This window comes from Citrus sinensis, chromosome 7 (assembly GCF_022201045.2).
Source record: "Citrus sinensis cultivar Valencia sweet orange chromosome 7, DVS_A1.0, whole genome shotgun sequence".
Taxonomy (NCBI): domain Eukaryota; kingdom Viridiplantae; phylum Streptophyta; class Magnoliopsida; order Sapindales; family Rutaceae; genus Citrus; species Citrus sinensis.
The window spans coordinates 8,688,075-8,713,702 of NC_068562.1; the positions used below are offsets into that span (position 1 = coordinate 8,688,075).

At 33.1% G+C, this 25,628-nt stretch overlaps 3 protein-coding genes and 1 long non-coding RNA gene across 7 annotated transcripts; 1 reads left to right on the forward strand and 3 right to left on the reverse strand.

Moving 5' to 3' along the window:
- Positions 1-3,975: 3,975 nt before the first annotated feature.
- On the reverse strand, positions 3,976-5,536 carry LOC102609900 (histidine-containing phosphotransfer protein 4). Its single transcript, XM_052431619.1, has 6 exons — positions 5,416-5,536; positions 4,920-5,050; positions 4,669-4,737; positions 4,424-4,495; positions 4,260-4,332; positions 3,976-4,121 (listed from the first exon to the last, which is right to left on the reverse strand). Exons 1-6 carry the CDS (start codon positions 5,476-5,478, stop codon positions 4,074-4,076), a joined length of 456 nt encoding a protein of 151 aa, XP_052287579.1. The 5' UTR covers positions 5,479-5,536; the 3' UTR covers positions 3,976-4,073.
- A 1,428-nt stretch (positions 5,537-6,964) lies between these two features.
- Positions 6,965-10,416, forward strand: LOC112498341 (protein FAR1-RELATED SEQUENCE 5-like). Of its 2 annotated transcripts, none has more exons than XM_052431216.1 (4): positions 6,965-7,201; positions 7,717-9,855; positions 9,930-10,001; positions 10,087-10,416. In XM_052431216.1, the coding sequence occupies exons 2-4, from the start codon at positions 7,723-7,725 to the stop codon at positions 10,246-10,248; spliced, it is 2,367 nt and encodes a 788-aa protein (XP_052287176.1). In that variant the 5' UTR covers positions 6,965-7,201; positions 7,717-7,722; the 3' UTR covers positions 10,249-10,416. The 2 variants fall into 2 exon arrangements, with proteins under 2 accessions (XP_052287176.1, XP_052287177.1); XM_052431217.1 differs by having other exon boundaries at positions 7,720-9,855.
- Positions 10,417-10,466: 50 nt separating this feature from the next.
- On the reverse strand, positions 10,467-12,858 carry LOC127898917 (uncharacterized). Its single transcript, XR_008050626.1, has 3 exons — positions 12,564-12,858; positions 11,934-12,019; positions 10,467-10,978 (listed from the first exon to the last, which is right to left on the reverse strand). It is a non-coding gene; the product is annotated as an uncharacterized LOC127898917 (long non-coding RNA).
- Positions 12,859-17,608: 4,750 nt separating this feature from the next.
- On the reverse strand, positions 17,609-25,301 carry LOC102609423 (probable protein phosphatase 2C 6). 3 transcript variants are annotated; one of them, XM_052431482.1, is made up of 6 exons: positions 24,989-25,301; positions 20,548-20,650; positions 20,031-20,315; positions 19,745-19,850; positions 18,314-18,638; positions 17,609-17,959 (listed from the first exon to the last, which is right to left on the reverse strand). In XM_052431482.1, the coding sequence occupies exons 3-6, from the start codon at positions 20,280-20,282 to the stop codon at positions 17,941-17,943; spliced, it is 702 nt and encodes a 233-aa protein (XP_052287442.1). In that variant the 5' UTR covers positions 20,283-20,315; positions 20,548-20,650; positions 24,989-25,301; the 3' UTR covers positions 17,609-17,940. The 3 variants fall into 3 exon arrangements, with proteins under 3 accessions (XP_052287442.1, XP_052287443.1, XP_006465689.2); XM_052431483.1 differs by lacking the exon at positions 20,548-20,650 and having other exon boundaries at positions 24,929-25,301; XM_006465626.4 differs by lacking the exon at positions 20,548-20,650 and having other exon boundaries at positions 24,989-25,299.
- Between the last annotated feature and the right edge of the window lie 327 nt (positions 25,302-25,628).

Genomic DNA, 25,628 nt, shown 5'->3' on the forward strand with positions numbered 1-25,628 from the left:
GGTTTTAATACTAAACTTAGAGGTGAAATTTTAATGATCTAATAAGTATTAAAATTAAGGGCTAGTTTAATAATGTTGTAAGTTTTAAAATAATTGTTATTGGTTGTGCTGTATAAATATTCAGCTGTAAAGAGAATCAATTAAATATTTGATAAAATTTATTTTTAAAAATATTATGAGTTTTAAAAACAGTCATATGTTTTTTGTAAATCTTTAGATCATTGTGAGAATCAATTAAATGTTTCTCTTATTTAATTTTGGATTTGATTCCCCTCTTATATTGGAACATAATTATGAATTATCAAGCAAATTTCAACTAAAACATATTTAATTTCGGTGCCAAAATTAGAAGGCTTTTTTGGGATAGGGCTAAGTGGGAAAGGTTATTGTGTACCTTAGTTGTTATATTGAATTTATTGCTAATTGTGGATAAAATGAAAGATGGATTGTGTTTGTCATTCAAAATTTGGATTTTAATACTAAACTTAGAGGTGAATTTTTAATGATCTAATAAGTATTAAATTTAAGGGCTAGTTTGATAATGTTGTAACTCTTAAGATAATTATTGTTAGTTGTACTGTAAAAATAATTAGTTGTGAAAAGAATCAGTTAAACGTTTGGTAAAATTTCTTTTTAAAAATGTTGTGAGTTTTAAAATCAATCATATATATTTAGTAAATCTTACTGTTAAATTACTATAAGAGTACAAATATTGAAATGAACATATGTTGACTAAAATATTAAATTTATTTTGCATATTTATAAATGCATATATATAATCCTTTTTTACTGATTGTTAACTAAAAAAAACTTTTTTATTTTGTTAATTTTATTTTTTTTATTTTTTTACCTTAATATAACTGTAATAATAATAATCTCTCTAAATTTAATAATTCTATTTCATAATTAAATAATGATATTTTAGATTTTTATAATATATGTGAGGATATATGTAATATTCCACAATGCTAGTGAGTGAGTTCTTAGATTAGTTTATTAGTGAAGTAGACGCATTTTAGATTACAAAGATCAATAACAAAAATTATGATGGGTTATGTCCCCAAAACTAATAATATCTACTTGATTGTTGGGTCTAGACTATTACAATTAATATTAGAGATGACTCCGACCCGATGTGTGGATGGATATGTTATGATGTGATTTTGTTCCATTATGTTTCTAATGAATCTCACAGGGATGCAAGGTCCTCAAAGAGAGGAATATGAAATATTCTACATCGTTAACGAGTGATTTCCTGAGTTAATTTATAATTTATGGGCTCTACTAACTAAGTAGATGCACAGTGGCTTGCAAAATCGGGACGGACTATGTGCCTAAAGCAGATAATATCTATTTGGTTGTTGAGTCCAGACTATTACAATTAGTAATAAAGACAACCGGTAACCCAATGTGTGAATGGACATATTATGACGTGATTTCGTTTCGTTCTCTTTCCAATGACCCTCAGAGGACACGAGATCCTCACGGGGTAAATATATAATATCTCACATTACTAGCTAGTGAATTTCTAAACTAGTTTATAAATCATAGACTCTCCTAACTAAATAGACATGTTTTGGGTTGCAAAATCCAATAACAAAAACTGTGACGGGCCGTATGTCTAAAGTGAAAAATATCTACTTGATTGTTAGGTCTGGACTATCAATAATTTGTATGGAATTGTATTAAATATAAAACTGATTCTCAAAATTAGATTTTTGAAAGCTATTATTTCTTTTTCTTTTTTCAGAATTTACTATAGGATAGGGTGATTTTTTAAAAACTTTTGCTAAACACTAAAATTAGTTTTTAACTTTCCAAAATCACTTATGAACTTCTAAAAAACAATCCCAAATAGGCCCCAAGTGCTTTGTTTTTATTAAATAGAGGAAATTATCAAGAATTTACATCAAATTTTTGAGTAAAAATATGATAATAAAAAAATAAAGATCAATAAAACAATAATACCAGAATTCCCAAGTATTATTCCATATGCAATGTGGCACTCATTTAATAGAAGATAAATTTCATAATTCATAAAATTACTTATTACTTTATTCTACCATTCAATAAGCATGCCATAATAACACTTGGAATTAATTGAGAAGTGTAGCATTACACTACAATACTAGAGGCAACACTCAATAAATTTGTATAGTACTTTCTATATTTCACTACACATAAGGCTTTTTTTTTCCCTAACAATTAGGTGTTTATAGGTTTATACAGTTATACTAGTGTAAAAAGAGTAAATATAAAAGGTAAATAAATAAGGATTAAACCCCCTTTTCTTCACAATTTAGCCCTAACTAAATAAGGTTCAAATAGTATATATTGAATAATTGTTATAAAGATTATTATGTCTCACCTCCCTCAGTCTTAAAAAAATTGAAATGAGTTAGGGTTTTAAGCTTCCTTAATCTTAGTGTTTATATATCATATCTTTTTCTCAAATAAGAAAATATACTTATACAAATCAAAGATTTCTCATACCATTGTCGGTAAACACATTGAAAAAATAAAAAGATAAAGTCGAGAGAAATTATTTTACTCTTATAACTCTAGCCATCCCTAATCATAAGAACTGAAATGAGTCAATGTTAACTTCATTGATCTTCGCATTTAAAATTAAGATCCGACACCACTGTTACTCAAGAAAATTACTTAAGCCATTGATTAATATATAAATTTAATATTTAAAAAGTTCAAACTATATAAAAGGTAAACATTACACGTGATATCTATCTGTCAGTAATTTTTGAGTATTTGAGAGTTCATAATATCTCTTTTCAAACTATTGAAAATTCATTGAACCTCTTAACAGCATACTCAAAAGAAAGTATACATTTACACGAAAAAACATATATACATCGGTTCACAAATATAATTATATAAAATTCACCTATTACCACAATTCTTAAAATAATAATTAGGGTACAATTGTTACCAGTTTGGAGATATAGCTTACTCCTGAAAAATGGGATTTCCTGGATGTCAACAGATGTATGGCCCTAAACTAAAGGATCCATAACTTAAAAGAAAGCCCAAGGTCCAAGCCATTCAAGTGACCAGACCAAATGGCTCTTTATTGGAGGTCCAATAACAAAAGCTCAGTCCGTCATTAAATTTAATTTAATTTTGGATTTGTTTCATAAGTGACTGGTTTTTTTCCTCCTCTTTTTAGAACAAAATTATGGTTTTTTCGACTGAAACATATTTACTTTAGTACCAAAATTAGCTCCTTTTTTTGGGGGATAGGCTAAGTAGCTAGGAAAGGTTATTATCTTGGTTGTTTATTTTGAATTTATTGTTAATTGTGGATAAATTGAAAGGTGGATTGTCTTTGTCATACAAAACTTGGATATTGTTACTGAACATAACCTAAGATACATATTTATAATATACATACATACGTATGTATGTATGTATGTATGTACATATGTATGTATATAGAAATGTTCTAATACGGAATTTTAAAATACGAGAACGTCCTGAAAAATGCATAAACCGTGCAGTTTAAGCATTTTAAGTTGCGAGTCTTTGAAATCCCGCGGTTTAAATCTTTTCCGGACTTTTCCCGCACTTTAAGATCATGGATCAGAAAACTACTATGTATGTATATATGTTATAAGTATGTATGTATATATATATATATACACCAGTTATCTCAAAAGGGTTTTTCCTTTAATTTCGTAACCTTACAATGCCTATATTTTTGTGTAAATCCAATAATTTGTTTGCAGAATAAGGGACATGACATTTACAAATAAAGAGGGCTAATCAAGCCCCTGGCATCGCTTGTTGGATAAAATCATTTACGTAAATATTTGTAATTAATTATATATATATAAATAACAAATCAACCCATGCACAGCAAAACCTGCGAAACATTCTCATTAAGAAATGAAAGGGAATCGCTAATACATCAGTAACAAACAAAAGAGGAGAAAGATAAAATCACACACACACAAACACAGTACAAGGATTCATCGATCACAATGGATCACATTGCAGCGCCCATCACTGTCCTCTGCCAATACCATATATATGTATATTGATTTCTTATTGATTGATTACTTGGGGCGACAAGCAATCTCATTGGGTCCAGCTTGCCTTGCCAGCTGATGCAGTTGATATTAACGAAAGAAAGCACAACGTCAATAAACCGTTTCTGGTTTATATATATATATATTTGTATAGCGTAATATATAAATTAATATTAATTTGAAATGAGAAAGCAATAGAGAGATCCTGCCCACCTGAAAATAAGCTTCAAGCTTCCTTCTCAGTGTTGCATAATCTCTCTTCAGTAGCTGGAAAGTTTTCATGCATCTGCTTGGGTTCATGCAAATTAAATTGTTATTGTTTTTACTAAGAGTCTTGACTTGAAATGAGTGCATTAATTTCAACAAATGAAGTTTACCCTTCTCCATTTCCTGCCTCGCAATATTCTCTAAACTGTGTGCTCTCAGCTTTCACTTTTTTGGCTCCAATGCTGCAACCAATATGAAATAATTAGATTTAAAAAGTTTTAAAAAAAGAAAAAAAGATACTTGTGTTGAAAGCCAACATAGAATATACATGATAACAACTTTAAATTTAAGTACTTTTGTAGGTAAAAATGAAAAATAAAAAGATGTCGCACGTGATCATTAATATCATCATTACCTTGTGCTGCTTCCTTTGAATTGATGCATATAGCCATCCAACTTATTGAAATCCAGAGGGCTCTTCTCCCTGCAAGAGCCATGCATGCACGTGATAATAAGAAGATTAATGTTCCTTAGAATTAATAAGCATTTTAATCATTATGACAATCGAGATTACCTCAATTATTATGATTACAAAAAAAATGAATATATATATATAGCAATTTATAAAATTTTCTTTAAAAATGGAAAAAAAAAGAAGCAACTCACAGTGCACGCTCTATAGTAGTGATTAGTCTAGCTGAGTCGCGGTAGTGTAATGTGACAACTTCTTCAACAAAATTAGGGTTAGCATCATCTTGGAGCTCCTCCAACAGGATGAATTGTTCATCAAGATGTCCCTGAAATGTCCCACCAATTTAACCAATTTATTTTCCATCTCAAATCTTCTACACACACACACACACACACACACACACACATGCACAAAATGAAGTAAAAGTATAAAAATAAAAAATTTTAAAGTGACCAATTACTTGTATTAATGTCTTGACGACATGTGCATACACATGTCGATATATTTATCCATTCCATGTTTATCTTCAGTATGTTAATAAGTTTAAGTTGTACGAACACATTAATTTATTCAAAAAATGCAACTCCATGGAGGGAGAAAATTAAAAATTGAGTTTTTTTTGGAGTTGAATGTGTGATGATTGATGAAAGTTTTACAAAAGATGTTAAGAAGAAAAAATAAAAACAAAACCTGATCAAAGAGGGACTGCCTCATGGATGCAAGTTGTCTACGAAGCTGCTGATTTCTCTCCATTTTAAAGAAAATTAAAATGTTGCAGAGAGCAAGCAATAAGGAATTGCAAATTGCAAGAGGAAAATGTATTTAATGTGATGAGTGAAATTATGCAGCAGCAATTAGGGATTTATAAAGCCGAAACTGAAGTGAAAGAACATATAAATAATATTATTAATGAAGAAGTATCTAAATATATATATTTATTGACAAAAGGTAGATGAAAGATTAAAATGCAAATACATGAGGACAACTTTGTGGAGGATAGAAGGGAGATTTCAATATCTTATTATAAAGCTGCTTTTTTTTTTTCGTTTTTTTTCTTTTTTTTTTTCCATTTTGAGTAGCTTCTTAGGTTGGCATTCTGATTCTAATTCGGTATTTGGGTTAGAAAGAAAAGCAGATTTGTTTCTGAATTTATATCATGTCTTCAACTAAAATGATGAAAAATGCAGATTCCTAGTAAGCGTTTTATGTACTCAATCACCTGATAGGTTAATTAATTAGTAATTAATAAGTATTTAAAATTATCAAAAGGTTCATTAGCATATATGTGAATCTTACTATGATTTTTTCCCCAAAATTTCGTCATTTTTTTCTCCCCCATTGGGAATTGTTTCTAGTTATCTCCTCACTGGAAATGACACTTTAATCAGATTATAAACTATTACTGATATTAATTAGATGTGATCATTTTGCACCGTTAACAACTCGTTTAAGATAAAAACCATAGAAACAACAAACGTTCATTATAGAGGATATTTAGTATTCAGTAATATAGCTAAAAGATCAAAAGGTTGGGGATAAAATTTATAACTGGCATAAAGTATAAATAGGGAAGAAAATATATAAAGTAATAAAATTTTAGAAACTATTATTTGGCAATTGATAATGTAACTTACAGTTATCTTAAAAGTAGTCTTTTATGATCCCTTAATTGTTCGACAGGTAATAATTAAGTCATACAAAAAAATTGATTTTGAATTGATACAAGCTATGAATAATGTGACTTGGCAAAACTCATACTATGTATCTGTGAGTATGTGTGTGTCATTGTGTACATATTTGTGTGATTTTCAAAATTAAAATTATTGAGCATAAATTTTTTTAAACATATTTTGAATCTAAACTTCATATATTTAATTAATTTAAGAGAGACAAATTTATAATTTAAGTTAGCTAAAAAGAAAGTGTCTTGTGTAATTTATGAATTGAGCGCAGACAGCTGGCATGACATGACAATTCCTTGAGATACTGATTCGGAGTACTAATAATTTTTTACAAGTAAAGTTCCATTAAAATAGCATAAGCCATGACAAACACGTATTGTTTAATGGGCATCGGTGAGACAAAGGAATTGATTAACCCAAAAGATCATGGAAAATGCTATATTCCCCGGGTCAAACCCCGGGTCAAACCCCGAATTAGTAAAACGGCGTCGTTTTGGTCAAATTTTTTTTTCTTTTTGGTTGCATGAAGCGTCGTCGTTTTGGCTTGTAAAAACAAAACAAACTAAACGAAGAGGAGGGCAGAGGAAGTGAGGAACGAACAGATCAAAGTTTCAACAACGAAATCAAAGTTTCAGCAACGAACGAACAGATCAAAGTTGCAGCAACAAACGAACAGATCAAAGTTTCATCAACGAAAACAGGTCTTCATATTCGATTTTTCAGTCACCATTGTTAAGTGAGGAACGAACAGCAACGAAGACGAACAGCAAGTTTCGGCATTTGCACAAGCTAAGGTACAGATTTTTCAGCACCTGTTGAAGCTCTCATTTTTGTTGTCAAGTTTGTATTAAATTTTCTTTTCGATTTTCTGTAACATTTTCGATTACGAAGATATTTGAATATAATAATTTCAGTTTCGATTACGAATACAAAATTTCTATTCGAATTTCTTTTATGGTAAGTCATGAAATTTTGCTCAAAAGAACAGTCGATAACATGCCCTCTAGTCAATGAATTTTGCTCAAAAGAACCGTGTATGTGTAACCAAAAGGGATGCCTACGGACTTGTATTAGCTAGTTCGCGGCTTGCCGTTATTTGACAATTTCAATTTCCAATTGCATGCTTTTACAACAGGCTTGAATTGTTTAAATTTGAATCATGACTACGGACTTCTATTAGCTAATGTTTGCGGCTTGCCGTTATTTGATAATTTCAGTTTCCAATTGCGATGCTTTTACAACAATCTTGAATTGTTTAATGAATTTGCAATAAATAAATAATAATATACTGCATTGTTTAAATTTGCAGCAGTTAATGGATAATTTGGAGCAAGTGGAGGAGGTTGATGAAGTTGAAGAATTGGAGGATTTACAGGGGGTTGATTTGGAAGGAAATAATGAGGAATTGGTGCCGGAAATAATTGTTGAGCCAACAGTTGGGATGTTTTTTGATAGTCCTGATGAAATGTTTGAATATTATAAGGGTTATGGCCTACAAGAGGGGTTTCCAGTTATGCGGAGATCTTGTAGAAAAGGGGATGATGGGAGTTTGAGATATGTGACATTTACTTGTGGGCGAAACGGCAAGTCAAAAGCCAAAGACACTAATGTTTTGCGGCTTCAACCAAACCAAAAAATTGGATGCAATGCTAAACTTGGAGGACGTTTGGATTTGGTTACCGGAAAATGGGTAATTGGAAATATGATTCTTGAACATAACCATGCCGTGAGTCCGAGCAAGAGTAGGTATTATCGATGCAACCGTACCATTAGTCCATTTGTTAAAAAGCAACTTGAGATAAACGACGAAGCTGGAATTAGAATGGCTCAAAGTTTTAAGTCCGTTGTTGTCGAGGCTGGTGGTTTTGAAAAAGTCTCATTCTTAGAAAAAGATGCTAGAAATCATATTGACAAGGTGCGGCGATTAAGGCTCGGAGAAGGGGATGCTGTTGCAATTCAGAGATATTTTAAAAAAATGCAAACAGAAAATGATGGGTTTTTTTTCAGTCTTGACCTAGATGAGGAGGGCCGGTTGAAAAATGTATTTTGGGCAGATCCAAGGAGTAGGGCAGCCTATAAAGACTTTGGAGATGTGGTCACATTTGATACCACATACCTTACAAACAAATATGACATGCCATTTGCTCCTTTTGTAGGAGTTAATCATCATGGTCAATCAATTTTGTTAGGATGTGGGTTGATTTCGCATGAGGACACGGAGACATTTACGTGGTTATTTGACACATGGCTATCATGCATGTCTGGCTCTCCTCCCCTTGGAATCATTACAGATCAAGACAAAGCGATGAAAAATGCGATTGAGATTGTTTTTCCAAACACTAGGCACCGATGGTGTTTATGGCATATACTGAAAAAAGTGCCTGAGAAGTTGGGAAGGTACGTTGAATATCATGCCATTAGAGTTTCATTACATTCCGTTGTTTATGATTCATATACTCCTGTCCAATTCGAGGAAGCTTGGCATGGTATGGTAGACAAATATGATCTTATTAATAATCAGTGGTTAAATGGATTATATGAGGAAAGAAATCGTTGGGTTCCATGTTTCGTGAAAAATTCTTTTTGGGCTGGAATGTCAACCACTCAGCGTAGTGAAAGTATGAATGCTTTCTTTGATGGGTATGTTAACTCGAAAACAACTTTGAAACAATTTGTGGAGAAATATGAAAAAGCAATGGAAAGTAAAATTGAGAAAGAATGGCAAGCGGATGCTAGGTGTTTTGGCCAACGGATGCCATGTCGTACCAGTTTTGCAATGGAGAAGCAAGTTGAAGCAGTGTACACTATTTCCAAGTTTCAAGAATTTCAGCAAGAGTTGGCGAATAAGATATATTGTGAGGTTTTCAGTTGTGGGGGATCAGAATATGAAGTTATTGAAAACGATGAACAAAGTAGAGAAAAAACTTTGAAAGTCTTTTTTGCCAAAAATGAGGGTGAAATTCATTGTGTGTGTAAAATGTTTGAATATAAGGGCATTCTTTGTAGACACGCCATCGCAGTGTTGTCACGTAACCGTATACAATTACTGCCTGAAAAGTATATCCTACGAAGATGGAGGAAAGATGTGCGGAGATTCTACAGTAAAGTCAAAGTCAGTTATGATGCACGAAATTCAAGCATTGAACATCAACGGTATAGAGAGGAGTGCACTGCTTTTTATGATGTTGCTGAGGTAGCTTCAAAAAATGAAGAAAGCCATAAAAATATTATGGGTTGGATCGAGAAAGCAATGAAGGATGTATCTCTGAATGTTCGCAGTGATGGTGACGATACATGCAGCTATGGTGGATCAGGAAGTTATACCGAAAACATACAAGATCCAATAGTAACTCGGCGTAAAGGTCGTCCACCTACTCAAAGAAAGCAAAAGCAATTTAAGAGGCCAAAACAGAAATCGAATAATGCTTCGACTAGCACAATTGTGGAGGTAATTTCGTTAATACATTCATTTTACATTAATTTAAAATATATATTTTAAATGTGTGTTAACCACATTTCTAGGACTCGGAGATACATGGATTTTCTTCTCAGGTGGCTACTACAGTCCCAACACAAGAGAGCCATATGGCACTGGTAATATTTTTTTTAATTTGTTATTTCCATTCATTGTCATATGTTTGATAATTTGCATTTAATTTTTTTGTTGGTTGTATAACAGCTAACACAACAAGCACCCTATGAACATGCATTTTTCCCCCCTTACTATCAATCCTGGATGAATTATGGCGGAGTCCATCACGGAAACTTCCAATATTTTCCGCAACAAAATTTGGAGGAGACCAATCGAGGGGAGTTTTCAAGCAATGAACCAAGCACATGATCGAGGTTAATTGAAGTTAGCTTATGTTTTATGTATTAACTTGGTGTATGTGTATTTGGACATATTTTTTTTTAGATTTTGTAAGTTAAATTTGGATCTTTGTAAGTTAAATTTGGATCTATTTGGAACATATTGAAATGAGTTGGGCCATATTATAATTTTGAGAAGTTTTATTGGGGCAAATTCTAAATTCATAATACTTTAAATTAATTCAACAATCGGAAATTTATATTTAACATTAAAATGTTATTACATATCGTGCTCAAATTGTACAATACAAGTCTTTTCCAATAACATAGTACAAATAGAAACAACTTAAAAACAATACTTAAATAGAAAACATAATACAACAATTACGATTAATTTAATAAAATCACTTCGTGGTGCCTCTCTCTTTCGAAGTTCGTCGTCCAACAATCGCCTCTGCACTTCACGATCTCGCATGTGCTCAAGTTCTTTATGCAATAATTGAAATTTTACGGACAAACACTCAATCTCCAAGGCCAGCTTCCTAACCTCATCCGCTAACAAGTTTATCTTCCCTTCACTATGTTTACGATCTTCTGCCCACTGAAAGTTGTTACATCCTCTACAAATCCAAAATTTACGATTTGGATTTTTTTTTGTGTGTGACGTTAAGATCTCCATCGGATCACCACATCCATTACACATTTGCAATGAGCTTCGATTCTCGCTTGTGTTGGATGACATTGTTTGTGAAGCCATAGAACTGCCCAAAAAAAGATACAATTACAGTTAATAATGTATGTGTGTGTGTGTTTGTGTCTCTGTGTGTGTGTGTGTTTGTGGCTCCTCTGTGTGTGTGTTTGTGTGTGTGTGTGTGTGTATCTATATGTGTCTGTGTGTGTGTGTGTTTGTGTGTGTGTGTGTGTGTGTGTGTGTGTGTGTGTGTGTGTTTGTGTCTGTGTGTGTGTGTGTGTGTGTGTGTGTGTGTGTGTGTGTGTTTGTGTCTCTGTGTGTGTGTTTGTTTGTGTCTGTGTGTGTGTGTCTGTGTGTGTGTGTTTGTGTGTGTGTGTGTGTGTGTGTTTGTGGCTCCTGTGTGTGTGTGTATTTGTGTATCTGTGTGTGTGTGTGTTTGTGTCTATGTGTGTGTGTGTGTGTGTGTGTGTGTGTGTGTGTGTGTTTGTGGCGCGCATGAGTGTGTGTGTGTGTGTTTCTGTGTGTGTGTGTGTGTGTGTGTGTGTGTGTGTGTGTGTGTGTGTGTGTTTGTGTATCTGTGTGTGTGTGTTTGTGGCTCCTGTGTGTGTGTGTGTGTGTTTTTGTGCTTGTGTCTGTGTGTGTGTGTTTTTTGTGCTTAAACTGGTGATTTAAGCACACACACACAGGAGCCACAAACACACCCACACAGATACACAAACACACACACACACACACACAGGAGCCACAAACACACACACACAGATACACAAACACACACACACACACACAGGAGCCACAAACACACACACACAGATACACAAACACACACACACACACACAGGAGCCACAAACACACACACACAGATACACAAACACACACACAGAGACAAACACACACTTCCAGATTTCCAACTTTCAGATTCAACTTCCACATTTCCAACTTCCACATTCAACTTCCAGATTTCCAGATTTTTAATTCCAAACAAACACATGCTATTAAAAAAAAAAAAGGTAAGATTTATCACCTTGATTTGTTAGGGCCAAGCTTACTGCCAAGCTCCTGATATAGCTCTTCTCTTAACCTCGCTTGCAGAACTCAATCTGGAAGTTGCTAGTTTGATCCATATTTGAAATTGCACATGCCAAATCCAAGCAAAACAAATTAAATCCCCACGTTATAATTTCGTAACATTAACAAATTCTAGACCAATTCAAGCTTAAATTGCAGACTAAATCAGCATAAATTCCAGACCAAATCAGTATAAATTCCAAACCAAATCAGCACAATTTCAAGACCAAATCAGCACAATTTCCAGACCAATTCAGCACAATTTCCAAACCAACTCAAGCACAAATTCCTCACCAATTCAAGCACAAATTGCAGACCAATTCATCACAAATTCCATACCACTTCAAGCACAAATTGCAGACCAACTCAAGCACAAATTACAGGCCAATTCAGCACAAATGCAGACCAATTCAAGCACACAAATTGCAGACCAATTCGAGCACACAAATTGCAGACCAACTCAAGCACAAATTCCAGACCAATTCAGCACAAACACAGTTATTTCCTTAATAAAACGGAAATTGATAGCTTTCAAAATTGTCCCCATTTTACCGTAACCTAGAAAAGCTAAAGATCGAAGCATTACCTGAGACTGTGATAACTGTGACGATTCGTGAGTTCAATGACGGATGCGGGTGATGGCTGCCACGTTGACGGTGACCGTGCCTGCGCGAATGCCAGAAACTTCCAGATTTGGGTGGAAAAATGAAGACAACAAAATGAAGAGGGGAAGACGAAAACGAAGAGGAGGGGAAGATGAAAACGAAGAGGACAAAATGAATGGCAGAAAATGAATGCAAATTTCCTTGGTGAAACGAAGAGGAGAAGATGAAATTGGAGAACGAAGAGGGGAAAACGAAATTGAAGACCGAAGGGGGGAAAACGAAGAGGAGAGCTTTTGTTAAAGTGAAACGGCAGCGTTTCAAATAAAAGAGGAAACGACGTCGTTTTGTTTTAATTTTCGGGGTTTGACCCGGGGTTTGACCCGGGGCAAATAGCAGAACTCAAAGATCATATGTACGGACACAACGTTTTAATTAATAACTTGTTTAAGTTTCTAATCAACCTCTCTAATCAATCACAGCAATTTTTTTCTATCTATCTCAATCACTAATTTCTTAAAGTATATACAATTTTAGGATGTTTATTTTTTCAATAGTAACATGTAACAATTGGAGTTTATTCAATTGAATTTCAACTAAATTTTATTTAATTGGCCACCCAATTTTAAATTTCGGGGAGAGTTAAAAATTTAAAAATTGGATTAGACTTTACTCATTCTTTACCTTTTTAAAAGAAGAAAAAAGTACTGATTTTTAAACATTTAGCCGTTATGGTCTATAAACTTTTGATTTGCTTTTTTATATAATCTCTTTTATTAAAAGAAGAAAAAAAATTATCGATTTTTAAACAATTGGCCATTATGATATATAAACTTTTGATTGCTTCTATATAATCTCTTTTATTATTCCCCTAAAAATTGTCGATAATCAAAAATAAAAATAAAAAGCAGTCGACCTATGTAGCAATGCACATGTGGTAATATATGAAAAATAATAATTTATATAAAATTAACCCACAAAAAAAAATTATTGATGTGAATATAGAGTATAATTTCATATTCATACACTTTTGATTTTGTTAGGGCATATACTATATTGATATGAGCATAGGACATTGTATACTAAATGAAATTATTAATAGTTTTAGTCTTCTAGAATCCCCTGATAGTGCTCTTAATCAAATTATAATATAAGTCATGGCTTTTTCTTTTTTATTTTACCATTTTATTCTGTTCACCAGATGCATTTTTAGTAATTATTTTCTATGTACATGGTAGTGTTTGATTTATTAATATTAAAGAAGTTATCAATCACTTTTAAGTTTTTAAGTGTTTTTATTAGGTGTCAAATTGTATTGGCATGTCAAGTAGATTTTTTATTTATGTTTTGTTAAATTTATATAGACAAGAATCTGGATTGTTTTGACGCTTTTTAATTACTTTTTTTTAAATCACTTGTTAACATATTTTAAAGATATTTTTTAAAATATTTCTACTATTAGTTACTCAAATTCTAATAGATTTCGGTCTAAATTAGGAAATAATTTTAAAATATATAAAACATAATATAGATTTATAGAATAATCTGAGAATAAAGAAGTCGAAAATTGTCATTTATACAATTCAACTACTCTTTTATTATTCACCATTTTTATAAATATTGTCAAACTAAAATATATCATTTAATAGTCATATGTTCTTATCTGAGCGAGATTCGATTCCTAAATAATAATAATAATAATAATAATAATAATAATAACAATATTTTAAGCAATGCCTTTTTAACAGCAGTTCAATCATCTAAATACATCACTAACGAAGAATATAATACATATTATATACATATTTAGATCACACAAAACACGTTATCATCTAAATCTCACTTTTTCTCCAATATGTAATAAATTCATGGAAATATTTTGAGTGTTCATAGTGTATGCTCCCACTTTGATGGATTTTGTCTACGTTTAATTTTCTTTTTACATGATTAATTGACAAACATGCATAGTTAATAGTCCAATAAAAGACTATAAACTGAGAATACCCCAATCTTTTTCTAAATTCTGAATAAAAAAGATATCATAATACTCCAACGCAACTCTCTCTCTCTCTTCTTTTTCACCTGAAAGCTTGTCTAATTTGGTTACATTCATGCATGCTTACATAATTAGGCTCTAATGGATCATAGTGTTGCAAATTATTATTTTAATGATACGATCGATATAAGCCGTGACTTTATTTAGGAAAAATGCTTGTTTGAGTGCTAAGGAAAGATATATAGCAGTTAATGGTGGGCTGAGAATATTAATAAACAGAAATCAGCAACAAGAAAAGAGAAAAGAATCATGTCTGCTGACCCAAAAAAGGGAAATAAAATGATAAAATCACTGTGCGCAACAATGATTGACACAAGAACTTTACTCTTCCAAGCATTGGTCCTTTTCATGTCTTTGCCTGCCAATTTTAGCAAAATGTTTAAAAGGAAAGAAGTGTTTGTGAAGAGATTCTCTCTTTATTATTCTCCTCTGTGACAACACAACACAAGTGAGCAAATTAAAACCGAGATTGTTTCTTTTCGCAGTGCTTAAAGCAAATTAAAAGCGTGGTGACATCTGCTCCTCAGCCTCTGTGCTAAAAGAGTTTAAAAAATAAAGCTGATCAAAGTGTGTATGTGTGAGTGTAGGTGGAGTGCATGGGATCAGCATATATATGATTTTGTGTTCATCTGCAGTATAGATTGTGATTCTTTTTTCCTACCACTTTCTTCTATGCAAGGATCGTAAAATGCTGTTCGATATGATCAGCTGCTGGTACTTTTGAGCTTGCAGCAGCTTCCAATGATTTTATTTCCATCAAATGACAGCATAATTTGCATCAGCAAATCCGAGATGACATGCCAGTTTTTGGGCTGTTCCATTTCTAGATATAACATCCAAACTTCAATATGTATCTCATTTGAACATGTGTGATACTGGAATGGACACACGAGGAGTTGGAATTTAAATGAGGTATCATATGCTTTTCTTGAAAGAAATAACCAATTCAGTAAAAACCTAGACAACTCTAGCCACTTGAGGTATTTGGCCAAATGGTAACTTCAATTCTTCATTTGGAGACTCAACTTAATTCTTTCTCCATAGTAGGTACCGGGAGATATCTCTCAATATTAGGATAAAGATTCCCACTTAGAGACTCAACTTAATTCCCTCTCTACGGTTAGTAAGTAGCGGTAGATATCTCCCAATATTAAGATAAAGATTCTCATATTTTATTGTGTATAGATTTCTTATCCATACTCGGTAGACCTCAAGGCTAAACTAAAAAATAGATAAAATTCAAAATTTTTAGTAGATTTTAGATTATAAATATCTGTAGGTTGTAACCCAACTTTGCAATTCTACGCGAAATACCTATATGGAATAATGTTCACACAATATTTAACAAAAGCCAAAAAAATCAACGTTGCATCATTTGGCTCTAGCAAAAAATGAAAGCTTGTCTTAGTAGATTCAATGGCAAGAAAGGAGTAAGGGTTGTCTTCTTTGGATAGCATAAGGGTTGTTAATTGTTTCCCATTCTATAAATTTGGCTTAAATGGAAGTAAACTAGTGACGAGCTGCTGGTGCTGGAACTTTTTGAAAAAAAAATGGGGGATAAAAACATCTTCCATCAATAATGTGCTTATGCGAATAAACTAAACTTGTGGGCATTGATGCAATCGCACAGAGAATGAACTTTAGCCTCTTACGGTTGCTTTCTAAATATCCTTTTTACATAGATATTATATTCCTCTCCTTGCAGGCTGCAGCATCAATTCTGCTCATCATCATCCCATCATTATTTAGCTTTTGAAGTTCAGCTCATCATCATCAATTTATGGAAATGAACTGAATGAGAGATCTTTATAGCAAATCCTGAAAAAGCAAGAACCCCGTCGAGTGAATGTAGAGCCGACAAATTTTGTGATCATAGAGCAGCTGCAACAAAAAGTAGTAATTCTTAGACAACTACATATATAGCAACATGCATGCACAGAATATTAATTATGGACCCATATGATCAAAGAAAAGCATTAAGGTGTCTGTATTTTAGGAGACATGCATAAAATTAAATAATGCAATTAATTAAGTACACGCAGCTAAGTATATTATATCAATAAAAAAAATTAAAGAAGAATCAAAGTTCAAGCAAACATGAACTCAAAATGCACGAGGCTGAGATTATTACGTAATTTGGCCAAGATGCAGGAAAATATATGAACATGTTAACTGTTTAATTTTGGATATCTATGTAATCAATTTCTTTACCTACGATGAGCAAAACTTCTAATCCCCTGGCTTGTGTTAGGATGCAGAGTTAAAGGGAGATGGATACTAATTAACCTGAGAATCTTAAAGGGGTATGGATACTAATTAACCTGAGAATCTTGCAATTCAAAATTTCAAGCCTTTTTGCATAATGGGGTGGATTAATTTTAAATGAATTAAAGGAAGAGGATTTAACTTGTATGATCTCATGAAATATCACGCCTACAATTCAAAATATTGACAATAGCTTGCAGATCTACGATGCTCCTTTTTTCATCTCGAGGAGCTAAAGGTCGCCTCCAGTTTTGACATCAACCAGAGATCCACAACTTGATTGATTTTTCCTAGGACTAGAATATCGCATTGTTTAGTATAACACCTCCCAACTTTTCCGTTATTGATCCCCTAATCAACAGAAAACCTGGAGATGAACGGAAAATTTGAGGTACAGACTGTAACGAGCATTGTTCCAGACAGCTCTGTGTTGTGGATATACCCTAATAATTCATAAGCCGGAGGTAGCTAAATCTATCTCAGAAATGATACTCCCTTTCCTATATTTCTTTTCATTCATTTCTTGTGCATGATTTATGGCAAGTGGAAAAGCTTCCGAGTCAAAATCAGCAGTAACAGTCGGTTCAAGACTTCAAGCATCTAAAGACAATTTAATAGTCCAAATCGATAGGCAACATTCTCCATCCTTCAGATTGTTGAAGCGGATCATATAATCAAAGTGGAGGCTAACTAAAACAAGCATAAGAATTAAGAAAGTATCTAGTAGCTATAAAACTGCACTGGCATGTTTAAATATGTATCTAAATACAAAGGTAAAAACTATCCAACTGTACAATCCATAGAATGCAAAATATATATGTCCAGCAAGGAAGACAGCCCATTACTGTCATTTATTTAATACGTTTTCCGGGTGTATAGTTGTCATTTAAAGTTTTTACTGTCAGAAAATGTGCGAGCTTTGTTTAAGGTGTTATACCACTTTGGTATAAAAACATCCTGTCTTTACTGGCAAGCAGATACTAGACTTCAACAACAGGGATCCTCTTCTTTTCCTGGCGATTGAAGCAAGTAGAGGCAGACTACATTTGTTTTTCATCCCTGCTAGGAAAGAAAATTCAATCATAACCAAGTGAAGAACTAATAGCATATATGAAATTTATATTTACATGCAAAACTTCATTATCTTGACCAGGTCATGTGGACTTAAAATAAATCAGTTTTTATCATCTTGAATGTTCAAAATAGAAACAACAAAATTATAAGTTAATGTAGGCTAATTAAGCAATTTTTTTCTCTAAGATACGTACATGTATTTACTCATTTTCAGCTTTTATAGAGCCTAAAACTCGTCTCGCTAAAGCCATTTATTGCCTACGCTTGCACTAATTTGTTATTTTTAGCACAATCATATTAGTTCTTTTGTACTGGGCAAGTGAGGAGGGGAGAGAGGACCTTTTTTCAGTGTTCTGCAGGGACCTAATCCTAGGAGCTTTCAGGTCAACAATAACAACAGAGATGTTGTCGGTACTGAATGCATCATAAGCTATCTTAACGAGTTCTTCAGCAGCACCACAAGCTGGAGAGGAGGGAGTATCACCCTTTTCCGGCAGCCTACGTCGCCTTCTCAGTTCATAGCGAGCCAACTTTACTGCATCATCACTGGACATAACATCCCATAGCCCATCACTTGCCAAAATCAGAAATTCATCATCTTCACTCCTGGTCATGAAAGTTACTTCAGGCTCTGCAATAACCCATGGTTTCAAATTGTGATCACCTGAAACTCAGACATAAAAAAATTGTATGCAAATTAGTAAGTCCGTAAAAGAATTAAGCAACAAACAAAAGAAAAAGAAGGAAACAAAACCATTAGACTAAAATAGTGCAACCTCCTGGATTTCAATTAGAACAAAAGTTACTTCCACTGATAGTGAACCGAAATATAATAAAGTACTACTTTGACCCTTAGAAAGTCATGAAAAGCACATAAGGACATGAGGAAAAAAAAGTCAGAATTACACTATCAGAGATATGGCTTTGGCTACCAAAAACGAGAGAGATAGAGAGACAATATCAAAGCTATTAGTGTTAAGTCTCTTTTGAAGTGATGTCGAAGCTCAATGTGCTTTGACCTGCTGTGGAAGACCAATTAGATGGTGAACCAAAAAAGTGGATGTCAACAAAACAGGAAAAGGGGAATTTGCACCAAATAAGCCATGAGAGAGACTGAAAAATCAGTGGAAATTTGGAATATAAATAAAATGCCTCAAAGAGTTATGCAGAACACACTTTTCTATGAATTTATGCAGATAATTAGAAATAACTAAAACAATGAGAAGATTAAAACCAGAAAGAAAAACTTTGTACGCCATTTGTTGTATATGCCTTCTCCAAAAAGCTGCAATACAAACGAATGAGTCGATCTCCAAAATACGTATATAATTTCAAAATACTAAACTAAATTAAACCATCCCAGTAGACAGAATATTCCATATTTCCTTGCTTCTTTAAGAACCAACATGTTTAAATTGTTGATCTGATCTTAAAGGCACCAATGGTAAAGTGGCACTGGTCTAAATCTAAACAGAAACTCAAGAAAGCAACATTTTTAGCAAGACAATGCAGACATTATCAACTATCTTACATTCCATGCATTCTTGTAGTTTGGTTCACCTGAGTGCTCTCTTTAGAGGAATTTGTTCAATTGTGCTGTAATTTTTTGAAATTTTCGTGATAAGATCTACCATTGACAAAATAAATAAAAGGTTTCACCTGAATACAGTTGAGCTATAGAATTTATTCAAATGCAAAGAATACAATAATAATTAAGAAAAACCAATCGGTCATACCATGCAAATTTGAAGTTCAAGGAAAAGGAAAAACCTATTGCTCTTGTCATATTAAGAATCCCCCCCACCCTTAAACCACCCCAGTTGATAATCTGCCCACCTCCATTGGTAATTCTTGCTACTTCATCTTCTCTATCAAGCTGCACAGAGGCAACAAGTCATTCCGAAGGTAAAAATACTATGCAATGCTCAGATCTGAGTAATCAACAATGTCAAATGGTAATTGTTAATGGCATATAGCACGGCATGAAAATAATATCAGTCAATTTTAAATTAATCTAGGGAAAAGAGGAGATATAAAATCAGAATTAGTTAAAAACCTTGTGATCAACTGTTAAGGGGATTGCTTGCTTCCCGCGAGAAAGAACAACTCTGGAGTCACCGCAGTTGGAAGCAATGATCTGGCAGGGTGACAGAATTGCAACCAAAGCTGTTGTTCCAACTGAGTAGGGTGCTAATGAATTGTCCTTGAAAACATCATCTGCCCTCTCATAAGACCTGCACAGTGCAGCCTCCCACCTCCTATGCCATCCATCATTACCAGCTTCTCTCCCCCATTCTTCCGCTACCATTAAATGGAGCTCATTTGCACAATATTTACTTACCTGCAAATTACCATCCAAAAAATGAGAACAGTCCACATAAACACCTGTGCACCTGCATTTATTCCTCACTACTAAACCTTTTTTTTTCCCCCCTTAAAAAATTGTTTCTATTTAAATAATCAGAATTCGATATAAGCTTTGTTGCCCCTCCTTATTGACAACTGCCTATCGGCAAGCAACACATGCTGACAACACAATACTCATAAAATCCAATATTGACAGCGGTTCTTACATGCTCCAAGACCCAAGTTCACCATGAATTACCCCTAGATGCACTACTTCTCCATACGAGCACTCGTATTTTCCTCAATAATATAAAAAACATCTTTGTGGTGCTAAAATTTGCATTAAAAACACAGGATTAGATATTTAATGAAAATATATAATCATAAACACAATATCGGGAATCAAAAGGAAACATTAAAAGCTATAATGTAGTAATTAATTTTTTCTTCACGAGGTTCTGATTGATCAGAAATAATAAAAGCTGGAAACATTCAATTAGGAATCCATTTTTTGCCTTTGATGACGTTTTTAGTTGAAAAACAATCATAGATGATCTACTATATATAACGTAAACCAATATTGAATCAAATGGTGAAATAAATTAAATAAGGAATGGGAGAATTCTTAAGAGAATTCAAGGTATGAGCATCAACTAACATAATTTGATGGCGGAATGAAGATATTAGTAGGTTTTATAATCATTCAAAGATATTATCAAAGAGCTTCATGTCCGCACACAAATAACAAAAATGGTCAAAACAGAGGCAAGACGCAATAAATAAGTCAACTTCAAATATTTTCATTAATTAATATCCAAAAATCTGTTGAATGGAACTCGTCCTTGAACCCTGGCATACAAGTTAAAAGTGTAAGGAGTTTATAAATCCTAGACCAAGCCCATACTTGACTGATATGGGACACCTAGGACTAGCCTACCTATCATACTTGCAGCAAACAATAAATAGTGGCTTTACTCAGCTGGGACATTTATTTGGGATTTCTTTTTCCTTTTTGATATCCAATTATCTCAACAAGGAAAATGTTTTCAAACTAGCAATCATAGAATTGCATGCTTAACTTTGTTTGAGCCTGTTCAGATACCAATTATTAAAAAATCTCTGGTTAAAAATCAATTTGAAAATACACAAGCAAAATGGAACATATGCCATTGACTGCCAAACTCATAACTAATAAATGCGAGATATTAAGGATCCCAAAACAAGAATTCTTTTTGCCTCTTGTCTACGTAGAACTTTACAAGTACTCTATGTTACTAATCTAAGTGACTAGAACACGGAACAGATCCTTTGTTGAGTTATAAATGGAAACTATTGGAAAATTTCAATTTTTCAACGACGTCGTTTTTTGATTGAAAGGCTGAGAGTTAACCATGAGGAGTTTGGATACATCTCTATAAACGGTCCATGCCATATTGCTACAAGATCAAGTAGGTAGGGATAAAACCCCTATTATTTCTATTTGTTTCTAAGGTTTATGATCAGATAAGGGGATCCTAACCATTACATGTGATAAAGCTATTCTATTTCTACAAATATGGAAGAAGGATGTATTCAAATGTTGTTCGTTCATTAGTGGTGCATTCAAATGTTGTTCATTCATTAGTCTTCTGTTCATTGTCGGATAAAGCAATTTAGTAGTTCACAAGGCTCACAACCTCGGCAGGGATGTCTCAAGAGTTAATGTTTCTCCCCTCAAAGAAGAATCTCGAAGGAGAGTTCAGTAATGCTCCTACCCTTTTACACTTTTGCTATCAGTAGGTGCTCACAAGACATAAGTTTCTACTCATGATTAAATGAAAATTTTTAAAAATCTTATTTATATTCGAACACTTGCCTACAGCTGAAATTTATCAATGTACAACTTATAAGCACCAAGTGTAGCCCACAAACACCTTATGGGAGATAAATAAAACATTTAGCATTTATATTACATCAGGAAGTCAATAAACTTCAATATTTTCCTCAAATTAAACAAAATAAACATCTTTATACACCTTCCAGCTTAGATCTGGAAGGACTCCAATTTTGTTTTAATTTTTTTATGACACTCTTAACTTAAAATTATGCAGTTCATCCATTTTTAACACCAAAAGATCCTCAAGCCTCACTGGCATGTGTATAGGATTCGAAACCACTGATTACCACCAAAACTTACAATCTTTAGAAGATAAGTGACCCTAAGAGAATTTAAAGCTTATATCTTTCGGTCGAAAACAAAGAACTTGTCATTCGGCCTGCCCTCATCATTAGTTTCTTCTCTTTATCATGGGTTAAAGCGATTTAGCTAGCTCACAAGGCTTATAATGTTGAGGGGGTAGTATCCTAAGAATTAATGTCGATCCTGCCAAAGAATAATCTCAAATGAGATTTCAATGATGCTTCTAGCCTTTAACACTTTTGCTTTTACTGGACACTCTCATACGTAGATTATGCTCTTGTAAATTCAGTTCTTCTAAAGTTTCTAAAGTTAATTTTTTTTTTTTTTCAATCATAGGTAATATCCTTTGACGAAATCAACTTTCAACTTAGATTTGGCAAGGACTCCAAAGTAACCTTTTCTGTTTTATCCATCGAACCCCAGTTCATAATTTTCACCATGCTAGCTCTTCTTCTTTGTCCACCATATGGCGCTTTTACTTTCTTCCTCTTCTAATACCCAAGAATCCTCTAGCCTCATTTATAGGATTTGAAACTGAAGATTCTAGCAAGAGAATTTAAATCTTCCACTCTTTATAAGGTTAGTACCACCAAGAGAATTTAAAACTCACACCTTGCAAGTTATTTATAATTCAACCACCCTCTTCATTACTTTCTAACATTATCCTAAGAAGAAATGATGGTTATTGTTAAAGATGACAAAACAAGGTCCTCTGCAAAATGCGGTGGGTTAAAAGATACAGTACAACTCCATCAATTATGTGTGTTTACTTTCATACCCTAGCAAGCAAAGTTTGAAGCATAGCTTAAAAATCCCATGAAAGTTTTCGCCAGCTACCTTTTTCTAGTTTATCAAACCCCTTACCCCTTATATCAAAGCTTGAGTTTTCTTTGCTTTGAATCCAAGTCTAAGAGATTAAGAAATATTAAAGAATACCATAGGCCACCTATATTTCAAACTTCGTTTCTTGTCAAATCTTGATCTTTGAAGAGAATCAAAAGAATATAAGAAAACTTTTGGAGCTATTTAAGATGGAAAAAAGACTGCCCTATTTAGTGCACTTCGCCAGGTCTTCCATGAAGAACTTGAAAAAATCACTAGGAACAAAAATGAAAATTAAAAGCACTTACTCAGCAAGTTCAGTATACAAGTCTCTTACTCCAAAATAGAGAGAAGACACAACTGTGATTGAACCTCATGTCTTACTTGTAATAATTCTTTTGCTTCTCTTCCTTTTTCATTTTTCCTACAAATGGCTTTCCTATTCTTCTTTTCATAATTCTATCTTCCTCGTCATTACACTTCTTTTCTTCTTACAACCAATATCCTAAAATTCCAAGTCAAGAGTATTGATAGTCCAAAGTTGCAAGACATCCCATCTCCCTTCCGTGCTTGAAAAGGATATTTTCTCTCACTCCCAACAGTTTACTTAACAAAGGATTACCTAAGCTGTAAATCGTCAAAGATATTACGTCTTTCTGATTATTTCACAAATAACTTACAGTAAGACATAGTTCTAAACCTTATCATGATTACCATTTCCAGGAGTACATTAGGCTATCTCTACGAACTGCTAAATGAAATACATTTTCCAATTAAAAAGTTAATTAAAAAATTATTCGAAGGAATATAAGCATAAATAAATATGCTTCTATTCTTATTTATTTTGTGGAATATTCTGACATAACAAAGTAAAAGCACAAATACATTGAATAGCTAAGCATAGCATAGCCTACGTGAGTTATCAATAGGCTTCCCGATTCATTTATTACAAACAGCTAATGCATCCTTAACATCCCATCCAGGATCTCATTGCCGGCAGCCTGAAGCATTACTCTACCGATAGAACATTCACCAACAAAGGCTTCCCACGACATCTGGTTGATCCCAATGTTGCGGTCCATCTTCATCCTTCAACGACTTAAGTGCTTAAATTACAGCAATGAATGTGAAGGAAGGACACAAAAATATTGGCGTACAAAAGATAGTCCTTTCATACCCCAATTATAGGCTTGTATAAAAGCCTTGTGTCAAAATTTTCCTTCGAAACAAACTATACTTGTATCAACATGATGCAAGTATAGCCTCTGTGTGTATGCGTGTGCGTCTGATATATTAAATAACTTGATCCAATGAGGGAAAACTAGACATCGTAAACTAAATAAAGGCAATAAGAATATACAAATGATAAGCTGGTGTTACTAATTACTATCACTAAAACAAAAGCAATAACAAATCTCAATCAACAATTAAACAAATAAAAATTAAACATGGGCAAGAAGGCATAATAAAGTGAACAAATAATGAATAAATAATAGGCAAAAAATAAACTTTACTAGTAACATAAAAATATCTAAACCAAAAACAGATATTTTCATCCTATTTGAGCTGCATTTCACAAAACTACCGTCAAGAGAGTAAGTGCTTACAAATGAATTTCTAATTCTAAATGTGTAATCGTTTCAATCCATGTGCAAGACCAAAAGTACCTTTTTGGTCTCTGGGGCTTTTCATTTTCTTGAAAAGGACGTAACTTTGATTTCTGTTTCACCATTTTTTTCAGTGTGGTCGGCTGCTTTGCTTTCCCTTATTTTCTAAGAAACCAAACGGGATTTTAGGATTTGTTTATTGGACGTTTGTGTCGAGTTTTGGGTAATGCGATTCCGGTTATCGAAAAAACCCGAATAGAAGGGAGGTGGCGGGTGGATTAAAAAACCGGTCAACCCGGCCAACCAGCGGCTCCATTTGTGTCGGTTGGAGAAAAGTGCTATAGAAATCCAATTGGATTATGTTAACTTAGCCCGTTAACCCGCCCCTTTGAGGTAAAATAATATGTTATATATTTTTTCAAATATTTTATCAGTATAAAAAAATACAAATATTTAAATTTTAAAGATATGAAATCGTAAACAAGAAAAAAGAATATTAAATTTTATGCTAGTGTTGCATTTTATTTGTCAATTAATTTGAGACTTTGAAGATAGTGTGTTGGATTTAAAGTTTGCTAGATCAATTAATTGTTTGTCTCTTATTTTGAGATGTAACAATTAATTATGCATTTTCTTTATTATTTTAATTTTGGGATATTACATTTTTTTAAAGGAAAGGAAATAAGTTTTTTTTTTTTTT

Coding starts and splice junctions, on each gene's coding strand:
- LOC102609900 (XM_052431619.1), bottom strand. CDS start 5,478: ATGGAGAGAAATCAGCAGCTTCGTAGACAACTTGCATCCATGAGGCAG. Junction 4,333..4,423: donor GAGGCAGGAAATGGAGAAGG/GTAAACTTCATT, acceptor GAACCCAAGCAG/ATGCATGAAAACTTTCCAGC. Junction 4,122..4,259: donor AGCTTGAAGCTTATTTTCAG/GTGGGCAGGATC, acceptor CAACTGCATCAG/CTGGCAAGGCAAGCTGGACC.
- LOC112498341 (XM_052431216.1), top strand. CDS start 7,723: ATGGATAATTTGGAGCAAGTGGAGGAGGTTGATGAAGTTGAAGAATTG. Junction 9,856..9,929: donor CGACTAGCACAATTGTGGAG/GTAATTTCGTTA, acceptor CCACATTTCTAG/GACTCGGAGATACATGGATT. Junction 10,002..10,086: donor AAGAGAGCCATATGGCACTG/GTAATATTTTTT, acceptor GTTGTATAACAG/CTAACACAACAAGCACCCTA.
- LOC102609423 (XM_052431482.1), bottom strand. CDS start 20,282: ATGGTAGCGGAAGAATGGGGGAGAGAAGCTGGTAATGATGGATGGCAT. Junction 19,851..20,030: donor CCTTAACAGTTGATCACAAG/GTTTTTAACTAA, acceptor GCCTCTGTGCAG/CTTGATAGAGAAGATGAAGT. Junction 18,639..19,744: donor TAATATGACAAGAGCAATAG/GTTTTTCCTTTT, acceptor TCTGAGTTTCAG/GTGATCACAATTTGAAACCA.